This window comes from Bradysia coprophila, chromosome II (genome assembly GCF_014529535.1).
Source record: "Bradysia coprophila strain Holo2 chromosome II, BU_Bcop_v1, whole genome shotgun sequence".
Classification (NCBI taxonomy): Eukaryota; Metazoa; Arthropoda; class Insecta; order Diptera; family Sciaridae; genus Bradysia; species Bradysia coprophila.
This window is the reverse complement of record NC_050735.1, coordinates 9,768,769-9,783,765: the sequence shown is the minus strand read 5'-3', so window position 1 is coordinate 9,783,765 and position 14,997 is coordinate 9,768,769. Positions and strand designations below refer to the sequence as shown.

Below are 14,997 nucleotides of genomic sequence, written 5' to 3'. Positions count from 1 at the left end.
AATTACGAACATCAAACAAAACAAAAACCCATGTACATTTTCCACATCTATTTCTAGACCGGATGACTAAGTACACTCAAGCCTGAAAAGAATTAAAACGCACAAATGGAAGTATAAATCAAGTTAAATTTATCACATAACACTCTTAACATTTTCCACAAAAGCAAAATATTACGTTTAACGAGATCTCATACACTCAGTCAAGTAGGCAAACAGTATCATTAGTTACTGTAGTTACGGAAACTAATTTGCCTACTCCCAAATTTTCTGTGCATCAGCAACCGAATTGGGAGTTTGAATATTTAATGTTTCTGGCAGGAAATACTGCGCTAAGCCGCTAAGTATGGACAGTATTCCAAGAATTGCCATTGGAAGTATAGGTGATACGTGTTTCGCCTGAAATAGAACAATAGATTACATCGGATGCTGAAACAGTTGGTCATTACATGAGGTAACAATTTTGTGATAAAAGCAAACTCGCAAGTTTATTTTTTGAGCATCAGGCTTCGGAAGACGAGGCGTACAACTACACTTGTCGAAAAACAGTTGTAGAAGCAAGTGACTCAAAAACACACAAGTAAATTTGCGAGTATCCCCAGGTTCCAAATTAATGAACGTAGCAGCATCCAGCAGCTTTATTGCCTGCCTTATGTGAAAGTTAATTAACACAAATAAATTCAAGTAAAATGAACTGAAAGTGTTCTTCACGTCATGGAAACTGTGTGGAAACTGCTAAGTAACGGATAATTTTCGCATGGGGCAAGCAATAAAATAATTATTTTTAAAAGAACTGCTGCTATGTGCTGGATAATAATTTACCAATGGCAACACAAATGGTGCTAAAACAGTTCCAAATTTGCCCAATAAACCACATATCCCAGAGGCACAACCACGAGTTATTGTCGGAAATAACTCATTTCCTTGTACAAAATTTACGTAAATGAGAGCGGAAGCTATTCCACGTGAGAGCACTGCAGTAGTTATCTGAATTACCGCTAAAGGAGAAGAAACATGACCACTTAATTCAACAACTTTTAAAGACTATATCTTTACCAACTGCTCCGTAGCTACTACAAACTCCGATTACTACGAGGAGTATTCCATTTAAACAAAGGCAGACCATTGTTGTTTTTGTCCGTCCAAATTTAGCCAGTGCGAAATACATACTTGTAGATGTGAACATTTCAAAGAGTCCTCCAATAATGAAATTTATATGACGATCCCCAGGCATTGATGGAATGAAAAGTAGAATTCCATAATAACACATTGATACAATGAACCATGTACTAGCCATTATGAATATGTGTTTTTTCAAACAACGAGTGGTGAATATGTCACGTAAAATCTCCTTGGCGCTATACGTGTTATTTTCAGTCGAATTACTATTGCACACTACCGGCTCCTTCTCTATGTTCTCTAACCAATATCTATGTTCGACTTCAATGCTACTGTAGTTTCCGTTATATTTAGCCGTTTGTACACACACTTTAAACGCATCAGCTTTTCGATCATTTGTGCACAACCATTGCATCGATTCTGGAATGAGCCATGTCCAAGTAACAGCAACAATAGTTGGTATAGCCAAAACGAGTTGTAAATCTCGCCAATCTCGAACAGCATACGCCACTCCACCTAAGTATATCAAACCCACAGCCCACATAATCTCGAAGGACATTCCAGCTATTGTCCGTTTAGTAGGGGAACAGTACTCCATCAAAAGAACGTAAATAGAGGTTAGCAATCCCTATGTATTGGATGTATGCAGTTAATGTTGAAGTTAATGAAGAAGTGTTGACAACAACATCTCACTTACTTGCACAAAGAAGCCTTGAAGAAATCGCAATGCAATGAACCAGTTAATGTCGTAAACGATACTCAGAGACAGTCCAATAACACCTTGCGCATACAAACAAAGCAACAATGTTGGTTTTCGACCGAATCTATCTGAAATTAGTCCACAGACGAATGAGCCAATGGCCATTCCGGAAAAATACAAGGTGCTAATTATTGGAACCAGATACTCCCGATTACATATCAGTGACCATTCAGACACAACTGTATGATCTTTGTCGTCGAAATCGTAACCATCGGTACATGTTCCATTGGGACTACATTGATTTGCTTTAAGATTCTACGAAATCGGTGCTATATCAATAAAACGTATCGTATTTAGAGGACTGTTACTTACTTTGCATGAGAAGTTTGGTTGATACGAATAAAATGTTGTGACGACAGTTTCCTTTGCAACGATAACGGAATTGAAGCAAAGCATAAATGCAATAGCGTACTGAAATCGTCCCATCGGAGCAATAACATCGTCAATTAATTTTGGTAATTTCTCATAAAAAACTTTAACTTTTTCACTCATTTTTACACTTGACTTGACACCGAAACGATAGAGCAACTTATAACGATGCAATATCTAGCTCGACAAACGTTAGACTTATAACGTACACATTGACTATTGAATATTCACATTAATTTACTGTAGAGATGGTGCCCTCAAAAATTGAAGGTTCCCAACATATCGCAACCGTCACACAGCCAATATTTATATGGGATATTTATTGTATCGTCAAGTTGTTTTCAAATATTAATCACTTGTCACTGCTACGCTGCATACAGACACAAGTCATCGAAAAATCTGTTTTCGCGATGGAAATTTTCCTAGACTGATTTGATAGCTCGAGCAATTGGTAGATTGTACCAAAAAATGCTACACTGCGTTGATCGAAACCAGTTTTGTTAAGTTTCATATGTGTTCAACATATGAACAGACATTAATAAATAAATAAAACTAAAACAGAATCTATCACTAACACCACACACTCAACATGGACTCGTTTTTCGTTTTCATCGCTCGATTGTATTGGGGTTTATTTAACGTTGTGATTTGGCAATCAGTCAAAAACCCTTAAAAGAGTAATAAGTGACGCAAGTCCCTGTGTACACTTCCAAAACAACTGATACTGTTTTAGGTAAAGGTATTTTGCAACAAAAATTGGACACACAAAATTTTACAAAGCGAATTTTACCAAAAATATTTTGCGTCACGATAGAATGATAAATTGGAAACATTCAAAATTTGCTTTCCCGCAGTCTACGAAAATTTTTAAATCTTTTCTGGTAATTGAACCTGTGTCACGCCCGCTAAGACGTGGGTATGATGGAGATATCTGCACATACACAGTTGCTGAATGCATACAAAATAGTGAAAATTCATTTCATCGAAAGACAACTAAATTTGCTGTTGGTCCTTTTTAGCTCGACAATTTCAAAATGATCAAAATTCGGTTGGTAAGATATAGTAGGGGTAAACCTTTATGGTTCGTATAGCTCATAAGTATACGGTAATTTCGTGAACTTTCGATATTTTTAACATATTTTTTATGTCAGCTCAGAAGTCTACGAAATCGCCGTCACGAACTTAACGAACCATAATGGTTTACCCCCAATGCATTTGACAGTCGTTCTATCCATTTCTAATGTGCCCCGTTGAGTGTGTGGTATTAGAGTATGAAGGTGGTTTAAACAAAGCGTGTTAGGAGTATACAATAACAAACGGTTCTTCGGCATTTGTTAAATGTAGTTTGTAGTACCAATTTTAATAGTCATTTGAAGTTAAAGTTTCATTAGACTGATTAGACTGCAGCAATGACTTCTTCCGAATTAATCAGTAATTTAAATCGATTTCTTATTTTGTAGCACTTGAAGTATTTTTGCAAAGCATGTTTCCGTATAGATGTTGTTGCAGAGTTAAACTCCGTCTTGCTTAGTTCATCGTTACGTATCATATTTCAATTTATTAAAACATATTGTCGACAAATATATATTCCAATGAATAAAAATGTATTTAGCGGAGCATAAGAAATTACATTAATAGCAGCAATGCAACATGTCTTTAAGCTGTACAAAACACACATTGAATCGACATAATGTTAAATATTATGCTGCTTGTTTCCGCAGAAACATAATAAACTGCAGTTTTTCTTCGGGTTTAAAGTCAAGTGGTTAATGACCGACATAGGAAACAACAGAACAGTTGCAATTTCCAATCTTCCAAATTAAATTTTATTTTTATTTTTAGATTGCTATTAGTATTGCACTTTATACACTTGAAGCACTGATCATTAAGTTAACCTTCTGTTTCAGTGTTCTTCTTCGACTTTTGATCACAAATCCAAGTTAAGTTTTCGAAACAAGTTTGCACTTTTCTCTGAGTTGAATTATTTTTGGTTTCTTTTAAAAAAACGACGTGCCTGAGTGCAAGTGTAAAATATGAAAATATAGTTTTTTCAAAGTTTCTTCCTGCTATGTTTGCTCTGTGCAAGGAAAGTAAATAATTCTTTATTTTCGTTCAAAATATCGAGAGAGAAAAAAAAAACAATCTCGCTTTAAAAAAAAAGGCAATACTGGTGAATGCACCGACCGTATATTACGTTTTGTATTCATATTATACATCAACTTCGTGGAACGTAAAAATTATGAAATATTAACACGACCATTTACATTATTATGGGACCGCAGTTTCACGGCAAAAAGAAAAATCAAATTATTGTTGGTTCAGCACTTTAAGAAATAATAAAATAATACCGCCATGCCACAGCATCGACACTTCTAAAAATTCGAAGGCTTAAGATGCGCACCTTTGATGAACTTTTGACATTATTTATAGAAAGTTTTTTATTGTGATAGCTCTATTTGAATCGATTCGGTATTTTTTCTTTTCTTCTTGTTCAAATCAAAATAAATAAATTTAGACGAGAGGAAAGGTGGAAAAAAAAATCAGCCAGAAAATATGTGTATAAGGTGGTATAATATACGTACAATTGTGCATACAAGACCCATTCAATGTTCGTTATTAAACAATCATCTAACATAATACAATTATTATATTTTCTTCTGATCAGATAATCGAAATGCATTACTTATATCCAATATATGAACGTATATATCCAATCCGTACCAACAATACCATTAAAATCGATTGTGTGTGATCGCATATACATATATCTCATTGTATGAATTCACATTTTATATCTGACAATTCCATGCAATCAGCAATCGATTTGATCAAAAAACCATAAGACCAATAACAATTTTCATTAAATTCTAACACAATGGAAGTGTTTTTTTAATGAAAAAATTATTATTGAATATAATATTTGAAATCACCATATAATGAGGTTTTGGAATTGATTTATATGTCTGATTAAGATCACCGATTGCATTTATCGTTTGGCTTTTAAGCATCTTATGTGTATAAATATAGGAACGTTTTTTTTTTCATTGATATTGTAGGTGATGCTAGAGTTGGGCGGTATGAGTATGTTTTTTTCTCTGACATAAATGTTTGTCATATTGAATAAATTATGCATTGAAAATTCGACAGTTCAGTAAACTTAATGAAGCCCATGAAATGATAGAGAGCGAAATGCATTTTTGTAGTATTTTCAATCATTGCATCAATCCAATAACGTTCTGGTTATTGTGTAGGTGAGATTAATCTAGGAAAGTAATTGTTTCACTTTACAAATCTACGACAGAGCGAAATCGTCTGCATCTCAGGGCCTATTATTGAGCAAATCCACTGAAACTTAACAAAGATTACCGAAATTTATTGAAGTTTGCCGAGAATTTCTCGAATTTCTCTTTCTGTAAATTCAGTAAATTTTCTGTAATATTTGGTACGGTGGGGTTGAACAAAAGTTAAATAGAGTCGCGACACCACCTCTGATTTTTTTTTTCAATAGACGTTAGAGGAAATTTACCAAAAAAATTATCTAGAAAATCAGCTTAATCACCGACTACTGATACACGTAATCATTGTAAAAATTGGTTCAAATAACTTAAACCACTTATTTATGAAGAATGGATAACAATCCCACTCATCCTAAAGGAACGGGCACTTGAAGATAGATGAATAATTGAAAATTTCATAGTAGTGTGACCTTGCTGCAAACAAAATGTTGTAACAGATACTTGTAGTGAGGCTGGTATTGTAAGTGTGGTACCGTTGTAAAGCTTAGACTGCAGGCTGATCAGGCATTATTGTTTTGTTGCAAGAAGTGTCAATCTGTGTATTATAGAGGAGTTCAAGTTTCGACGGGGATGGTGAAAATAAACTTTTTCAAATATTGTACAATTCAGACAAATTTTGTAAAATACATTCTCGGCGTTTAATAGAGCATGGAATTCTCTACCAATATCGCCGTTCAAAGAGTTTCAAACTTTTTCTATTCAATCTATTACTTCAATTGTTAACAGTATAGACAAGCCTTCGATAAAAAAATCTTGTACTTCATCAGTTTAACGTAACGTTCTGTTATGTAAGAAAACATTTAGCATAGTTCATCGTTTGTTTTTGTAGTCTCTGTTAACAGCAGATAACTAGCCGTTTCTGAAAGGTGTTTCCAATTGCTGACTTTCCGGTGATGGTCATTTCAGTTAGTGTTTCTGTTATTTTTTTTAATTTCATTTTATTCATCATTCCAATAAATCTTTGTGTGGAACATAACATGTCGGTGGAATTTATTATCGGTAATAATGCTGACGACCCTTGATAGGTGTAGAAAAAAAAATCAGTGCAATGAGTGCATGAGAAAGTTTTGTCTCCCTTAGATATTCTACTCTAGATAGGTGGTGTCCTATGGAGTGGTTATTTGAACTCACGACACCTGTTCTAATTACGTTTCACCATTTTTTTTTACCATTTGTGCACACTCCAAAAGTGTCAAATTGTTGCCTAGTGGCCATTAGTAATATCCTGTTCAATACAGTTAACCTTTAAACATCGATTTGACCTGTGTAATTCTCCGTGCGACAGTCCCTTTATTTTTAAGATAACATCGATCCAAGAAACCATACAAATTTCTCTTCGCTTTCATGCAAAACAAAACTCGAAAAAAGAGCTTCGTTCTCAAATTTCCAATAAATATAATTGAAAACAAATCGCCTGAAGAACATCGGCTTAACGCTTTTTATAATATGTTTTGACAATATAAATGATTTGTACGATCGTAATGCAGTGCACAGCGAATTAACAACCGAAAATCCATTTTATAAACGAAAAAACCGCTATAATTGGTTGTTGTCCGAAATGTCCCCGTCTTGTTCGCTTTAATTTATGAAAACAATTTTACGATTTTTAAAAACTCACGACGGTTTTGTTGTGTGTTACGATAAAATAAAACATAAAATATCCAGCTAAATGTTTGACATTGATTACACCGTAACAATGGTTTAAAAGATAAGGAGAACTTAGTTACGATACATATTTATGATGCACGAAACTTTCACTAATTATATTGTAATTTTGAGGAGACACAGTTAAAAAAGAAACAAAAACAAAATAATGACCCAGTTTTAATCGCAGTTGGTAACTAAAATTGACCTCGAGCTTCAGTGACTATTGCATTCGGTTAATTTAATCGTCTAATTAAACTTCTATGTTGATAATAAACTACAATAAACTTGCAAATTTTAAAAAGCTAACTCGAGGTAATATAGGCAACTTGTGCGATGCCAGTTTTTCAGTGTTACTAATTTCGCTTGGTTAATGAAAGAAAACATTGTAAAGAAATTCATTTAAAATAATAAACTAACTAATTAGCTGGCTAAATTATGTGTTTAACCGAAAGAAAACCAGACTGTTAAAAGATGAAGAATTTTTGAAAATTTGTTTCTGCCTTTATCATCGTTAGCCGTGTACACATACCGTGTATATCATATTCTCGTACAATATAATATTGCAATAAAATACCCAGTAACTGTACTATCAAAGCATACATTATAGCCGTTTTCTTTTGTATTTGCAACTTAAAAATGTTTCTTAATCACAAATAAACACATCTTAAATAATGGCTTCCATTCGTATTATGATGCATTGATTTGCTCTTCGCTACCCATCAATCATTTCAAATAAAAAAACAACATAAAATCCGACTCTTCAAGCCTGCAAATAATATACGAAAAAATAATTACAACAAAATAATAATTACGCTGGCTGTGCACATTATATTTATATTGTGTTGTGTTGTGTTATGTACGATGTAATTATTTCGTTGAACGTAATTGTTTTCTTAGTCCATCAATAGTTCTATCCGATGCGGAATGTACATTATAAAAGCTGTGCAGAAAATGTGTTTTTTTTTCTTTAGCTTTTGTAACAATTCATGCTGAGATAAATCTTAGCCTCGGTGTGATGAACCTGATGGAATTATTTATTGCTAATCAATCCATCTTTTAAGACTATGGAATTATTGAACAATGAAGTCGTTTGCTTTATCCTGTTTTATATATTTACGCATTGGAATGTAACGATTTATTGAGTTAGTGAGAATTCCATTTGAAAGATATTATGTTACACGACCAACAGATCATATATCTCAATTCACAGTATCGCTGAGACGCGTCCATCATAATGTAAAGTTTATGGCAGTATTGTCATCATATATTCATGTTTTATAATGATGGGACAAAGAAAAGAACATCATCTCACTGCGAGAGGTCAATTCCGATTTGTGTCTTCTTTTCAATTTTAACATTGTGATTCAATGTCTTGATGGAGTGATTTTGTTGTGCACTGACGACTACAATAGAACAATGAAATTATTATTCAATTTCTATGTTTCATTTAATTTTATAGACCCGGAGCACAAGGGCTTTCATCAAGTCGTGGGTGGAGATTTTTTTAAATAAATTTTGCCACTTTTCTGATGTTGATGGTTGTTTGTTTACCAAGGGGAGAAACTGTGAAATTCCAACATCAATTTACATGCTTTTGCTTCCTCTAGGGTAGAAAGTGGCTTATTATTACACACCTAGGGAAAACATAAAAGTTGGTAAAAGAGACAGAGTGAGTGCTACAAAACGCTGCATTTGAGTATAGAAAAAAGGATTATTGACGCTGCACTGCACGGATGAAAATTCATATGTTCCACTATTTTTAAGCACTAAGAAGAGGCGATGTAGCCCTTGTGCACATCTGAGCCGTCAAGATTGCAATTGAAAAAATATTTTTTTGTTGGAACTTCCAACTTGGAAGGTCTGCAGTGTCTGACCCACGGTGCGGTTGAATTAATTTTAACTGAGCATTTCGATGCACTTTTGATATTTTTCGATATTATTAGTCAGCTCGGAGCCCTGAACAAGGTTCCACAAAAATTTTTGATTTTCATCCGTATTTTCGGTGACAGTGGTGCATCGTCCATCCTGTCTACAGAGAGAGTGGAGGAAAACTGGTTGTGGTTTCAATCGATAGTGCCTGAAATTCTAATAACAATTGTACAAAAATGTGGTACCCTAAGTGCAAGTGAAGCCGACAGAGACATGCTAAAGTTGAAAAAAACGTGATTTTCAAACAGTCATAGAGGCGTGCATACATGAGGGATGAAGCTAATAAATAGTTCTAGCAGTAGAGCAACATTTCCTCTACCAATGACCAAAAAATTATTTTTGGAGACCAACTACATAAAGGCCGACAGTAACTCAAAGTTTTTCCCTCATATTTGGTAAAATTTGCAGGTTTCAGAGGTACCTGAGACGCACTTATTAAATTTTATTGTAAATAAAATGGTTAATTCTGAAATTCTAGAAGTCTTAGCTGTCTATCGACACCACACATGCAATGACTCATGTCAACAGTGCCGATATGTTGCTTGAATAAGTGAAATGTGTCCTTCCACAACGAAATTTTGTGCATGATAAATGAATTAGTTGCCAACATGAAAATTTGATGCAATTTTTTTCCGTGGTTCTTCCGCATTCCTTCGAAACAATGCGAAATAAATTTCTATTAATAACGGTTATTTCCAGCACTTTTCCTGCATAAATTTTCTAACAACATCGTAAATTTCAAAGCAAATTATTTATGAACATGGTGTTATATCGGTGACTGTGACCATAAAATATTATTAAGCTTAGTTTATGGTTTATACAATATTGTGACCATAGATCATAAAACCAACATCGTTTAAATATCAAACTGACAGCGATTTTGTTTCAATAAAATTACTCTTTATTTCAACATTACCATAAAATCAAATTTCGATAAACTACCGCATAAATCAAATCGGAAAAAAATTAGTCATGTTTGAGCTATTACCCGATACGTTCTATAAATTTTACCGTGGATCTGACCTTAAAATATATTTTTTTTAACGATCAAACAAAACTAACTACAATTTTGCTAGTCCATACAGAAATGAGGCGATAGGACTGCAAGCTATAAATAAAAACACTCCAAGTGCCTAAACATAAACAATCTAATCAATTTTTTTGTAAAAGAAGGAACTACCGCTTACGATTGAATTCTATTTCGCCCATATTGTAAACGACCATTCACCATATACTGACCGCAAATGCTTCTGAATAAGGCACACAAACAAGAGAAGTCCAATAAATTGAAGCAAAAAATATTGTTACCTTGAAACCAGATCGTACCCAATATCTATGTATCGCATACACATGGCGTTCACAAAATATAATAGCATGATTATGCGATACCGATCTAATGCAACACGAATGTGTGCTATAAAGCATAAAAACAGCAACAACAGAAAAAAATGCTTAATCAGTTACTGTGGTTTGATCTAGAAATTATAAAAATTTTCTACAAAATTTTTATCGTTGGTATCGACCTATCGGATCATATTGGTCGATATAGACTAACGATCATAACTGGGGTAGCCATACTTCTTGTGTTCTGTCTGGGATGTATGCCTTTATCTTAGGTCATAGACAAATTGTTTAAAAATGCGGTTATTATACATATTGGAGAATAGCGCGAGCTTAACGTGCAATATCGATGTATACAAGAAACTCATTAACTACGAACCTATTACAAATGTGTTATGTGATCTCAGCTTGGCAATCGTTCGATTTCAATGGAACTTAAAACAAATCATAAAAAATAAATATTTTTCTCCAAAGAAATGAAATATAAATTTACAGTTACAATTGCTACATGTTCGGTTTTTCATTTGGTTAAAATTGTAGCCAAGCGTCGTTAGAGACGGATTGAATTACCTTAAATGAGTGCACATTAAAATAAAAAGAATTTTCTGTGTCGTTTACGATTGAATATCTTTAATAAAAAAATGATTTTTTTTAAATAAAGACTGATGTCTATGATAGCCAGTCCCGATCATCTGTATAGATTGGACTCAATTACAAAATAAATTTTCATCAATTAGTCTGTACATTTGTTCGTTATTTAATGGAACATTCTGAAATTCTTTCAGCCATTCATGCACCATAAAGATTATTAAAAGATTTGCCCCTGAACATAACCAGCAAGAAAATATTCACTTGAGTCTTTTAAGAAACTTTTACTTTCATCTTTGGTGTATTATATTGCTGTTGATGGGATTACGTTTTTTTTCAGTTTTCGATTCTTAAAATTCATAATGCATTGTAATGAACAAGATTATGAGTTAATTTATTCAAAGAAAATATATGTTTTGATTTCGGTGTTCGATAAAAACGGCTGTAATACATCTTGGGTCTCAGTTTATGAATGTTAGATTCAAATTACATAAATCCGAGATACGGCTACGTAATCGGATGTTGAACAAATCGTCGGGTAATGAACAATTCCATTACACGATGAGAGAGATAAGACAATGGCATATTTGTTGCATAACATTTTGAATTGTGTTATTACCTAAAAAATATTCGAGTACCGATGGGATTCCAGCAGAAAAATTTAATCAATTTGTTGTTCGTACCTTTTTGAGTTTAACAATTTTTTTTCTCTCTCAATTAGGAATTACATACCTTGCTGCTTCTTTCGTAATTGAATTAATATAAAAAACACGGTTAGGTTACACGACAAAATATTTTTTTTTAATTCAACATCTCCGAGAAAGGGGAGAACTGAAGTCGTGGGCTTGACAAAGCAAACAACGATAATTAGACGACTATCTATTCGTAAAGAAGCATCTAATTCAAAGTGATTATGGAAGAAATTGCTTCGATTCATCACTAAACAATCAGGCATTCACTACTTAACTACGTACAGATTATATGCCATTAATTCTCATTGCTCATTGTACATATAGAATGTTACCACTACCTACATTGTACATCCATGTAGGTAGTTCGGGCTTTGATATAATACATAGAATAGAAAGGCAAAAAGAATTCGCTGTTGAACATAAAAATTAACTCGGAAAGAATGTTTTTTTCCATTCTAAGCAATAAGGGCAGACATAATTTCAAATCCATTACAATGTCTTTGGCTGTGCAAACGGAATCAATGTGTATACTGAACAGAACTGGAAAAAGGCGCCACATGAAAATAAATTTTGAATTTTTTTAATTTTTTTTTTTTTGTAAAGAACATTTACTTTGGTCGTTGTTTTAATGCATTTCTAAACGGTTATTTAAAACACAATGTATATATCGCCAAACGAAATTCTTCGGAAAAAACAGATAAAATAAATTATTTTAACGATTTAACAATTTTTTTTTTCCAGTCGTTAATTTGTTTGATACACGATACAATATAGTACGACGATAATAATTCCGTTGCAATGCAATAAAACTTTAAATTGTTTAGTAAGAACAACAGACAAAAACAGCACACACAAAAAAAGAACTGTATAAGCCTTTGCGTGGGTGTTAAATAGTTCGTTTTTATAGTACCGATTTCAAAATTCGATATTTTATAATTTGAAAAGAATAAAACTCAAAATGATCAGATAAAGAAAACGAAACGTTCGAAATAAACTCGACAAAATGGTGAACAACAAATATAATAAATAAAATTAATTGACCCAAAACAGTACATTAAAATATGCGATTGGCGTGTGTACACACCAGAGAGAAAGAAAATTTTATAATTATTAATTCTGTGGCATGTAGCAGAGGTTAATTGATTCTAATAAACCCACATTACCGATTTACCGTTTTCAGTGTTGTTATAGAAAGGATTAAATTTGCTTTCGCATATTATAGTTACCAAGTACGTACACGATTGCTTACCAAACTAATAAACGATCGAAACGCAATGTACAATCATAGATTATGAAACTTTCATGCTTCTCCAATGTGCGTTCAATAAATTAACATAAAATTTGATAGAAAACGTGTAAAATTTCGCAGATAAATTATATGGAACCCATGTGCGGGTATAGATGACGCGCATCATATTCATTTTTTGCACTCGGACGTTTAAAACATAAATTAAATTTTCTTTTCTTCATATCTATGCATGGCTAATTTACTGGTAAAGAAACGTTTTTTTTTTACCACCAACAACTGCCATTGATCTTTCGTATGGAAACTATTTTTACTGATCCACAACGAAATGGACCTGATGCGTTTCAGCAGTAAAATGAAAGCGTTTTAACGAGCCAACGTATTTCTCCAATGCAACGCAGTTTTTAATTTAAACAGAGTTGTTATTCGGTACTTGCTCTTTCGTCAAGCTTTATGTAAACAAACCGTGTGTCTTACAAAAGCTTTACCGTCTAAAATTAAGGTAATTTTGAAGCGTACACCAAACCCTTCACGAAAACCTCCAGTCTTATGATGAGACACGTAATGATCGTCTTTGACACAAACCGACGTATTTATACAAAATCAAAATTTCTGTCCATATCCAGATATTTGATATGGTGTTTGCGTAAGATATACCCTTGATACATACTTAAGACTCGTTGAAAAGTCACATCAAGCCAATGCATGTCGAGAGGCTATCGAATGCTTTGAGCAAAAAAAATCGTTTTTTCTTGTAAAATTAGCCATAAAGTTAAATTAATAATTAAAGTTTATTTACCCACAACGGTCTCGTAAATGACCATAAAATGTAATTGCAGCCGAGTGTTTATTTAAATATTTATTTTTAATTGTACAATTCAACGCGTACATTATAGTGTCCGCTCAATCCAGGAAGATGTCTAACTAATTTATTATTTTTTTTTTATTTAATTACAGGGTTTATATCGTGAAATCGTTTCGCAAGGCAGAGTTGTAGCGGCTTGCATTCGTTCAGCGGAAACAAAGGCTGCAAATGATAAAAAGAATTCAATAGAAAAATCCCTACCAACCGAAACGACTCGTAAAGGTGATGGAAATTTGAAGGCATTGGAACGTCGATATCACCTCTTATACCTGAAGGCAATTGAAGTTCAATGTGTATTTGAAACACTGTTGTCTCGAAAGGAATCATCGGTAAGTTAAATTGCATTTATATCATCAAATATTGTGTATACACAGACAGTCGCTACCAGTAGTTCCATTTTGACTTTCTTCCCACTCGAAATCGATTCGAATCGATGACATTATTTCAATTTCAATTATAATTTATTCATTTTGTATAGATTTTACAATCTTATTAACGAATTGACATTTTCTCCATGTTCTCAACCTGTTGGTTGTTTTCATTACTTTATTTTCTAACTTCTGCATTACATTTCAATTCAATTTAAATTCAAATGTTTCAAATATAATAAATGCAGCGAACATGAAAGCACACTACTTCTATTACTAAATCCATTTTATCGTCGATCACAATCAAAATATTTATATTTTCTCTTAATAAATGAGAAATGCAAATTGAACATTTTTCTTTCTAACCACTCGGATACGAGTACGGTGTGCATTTAATTTTTATTAGGTGGACGGTTTTTTTTGCCATCGTCTTTTATCGAGAGACTTAATTTCTGCTATAATAATAAGTTGCACAGTCTTTGTGACTACCTTATTGAGAGCTCCTTTCAAACATGTCGAATTCGTTTATTTTACTGGGATTATATCTGTAATGTTGATTTGAAAATCTTTTTTTTTTATTTCGCCGTTTTTCCATGCTCATCATTAGACAGTATAGATAGTGTTTTCATTTCTGTTTTTGTATTAAGTTTCTCTTATTCGGCGTAATTTTTATTTATTCATGGGAAGTTGTCAACAGAGATTTGCACAGGTTTTTTATTCGTGAGAATTTTATGTTTGTTAATCTTTTAATAAAAATAAAAACGGTCTGAAATCTTGCGA

General features: G+C 33.1%; 2 protein-coding genes across 5 annotated transcripts in view; one reads left to right on the top strand and one right to left on the bottom strand.

Moving 5' to 3' along the window:
- Positions 1–14,997, top strand: part of LOC119071504 — a 181,986-nt gene that overhangs the window by 128,736 nt on the left and 38,253 nt on the right. For all 3 annotated transcript variants that reach the window (XM_037176376.1, XM_037176367.1, XM_037176385.1), the window contains one exon: positions 13,942–14,178. In XM_037176376.1, coding sequence (XP_037032271.1) covers positions 13,942–14,178 — 237 coding nt within the window. The remainder of the gene's footprint in view (positions 1–13,941; positions 14,179–14,997) is intronic.
- On the bottom strand, positions 109–2,810 carry LOC119071519 (solute carrier family 22 member 9-like). 2 transcript variants are annotated; one of them, XM_037176396.1, is made up of 6 exons: positions 2,477–2,810; positions 2,189–2,422; positions 1,814–2,131; positions 1,054–1,744; positions 820–995; positions 109–396 (listed from the first exon to the last, which is right to left on the bottom strand). In XM_037176396.1, exons 2-6 carry the CDS (start codon positions 2,366–2,368, stop codon positions 253–255), a joined length of 1,509 nt encoding a protein of 502 aa, XP_037032291.1. In that variant the 5' UTR covers positions 2,369–2,422; positions 2,477–2,810; the 3' UTR covers positions 109–252. The 2 variants fall into 2 exon arrangements, with proteins under 2 accessions (XP_037032291.1, XP_037032301.1); XM_037176406.1 differs by having other exon boundaries at positions 2,189–2,375.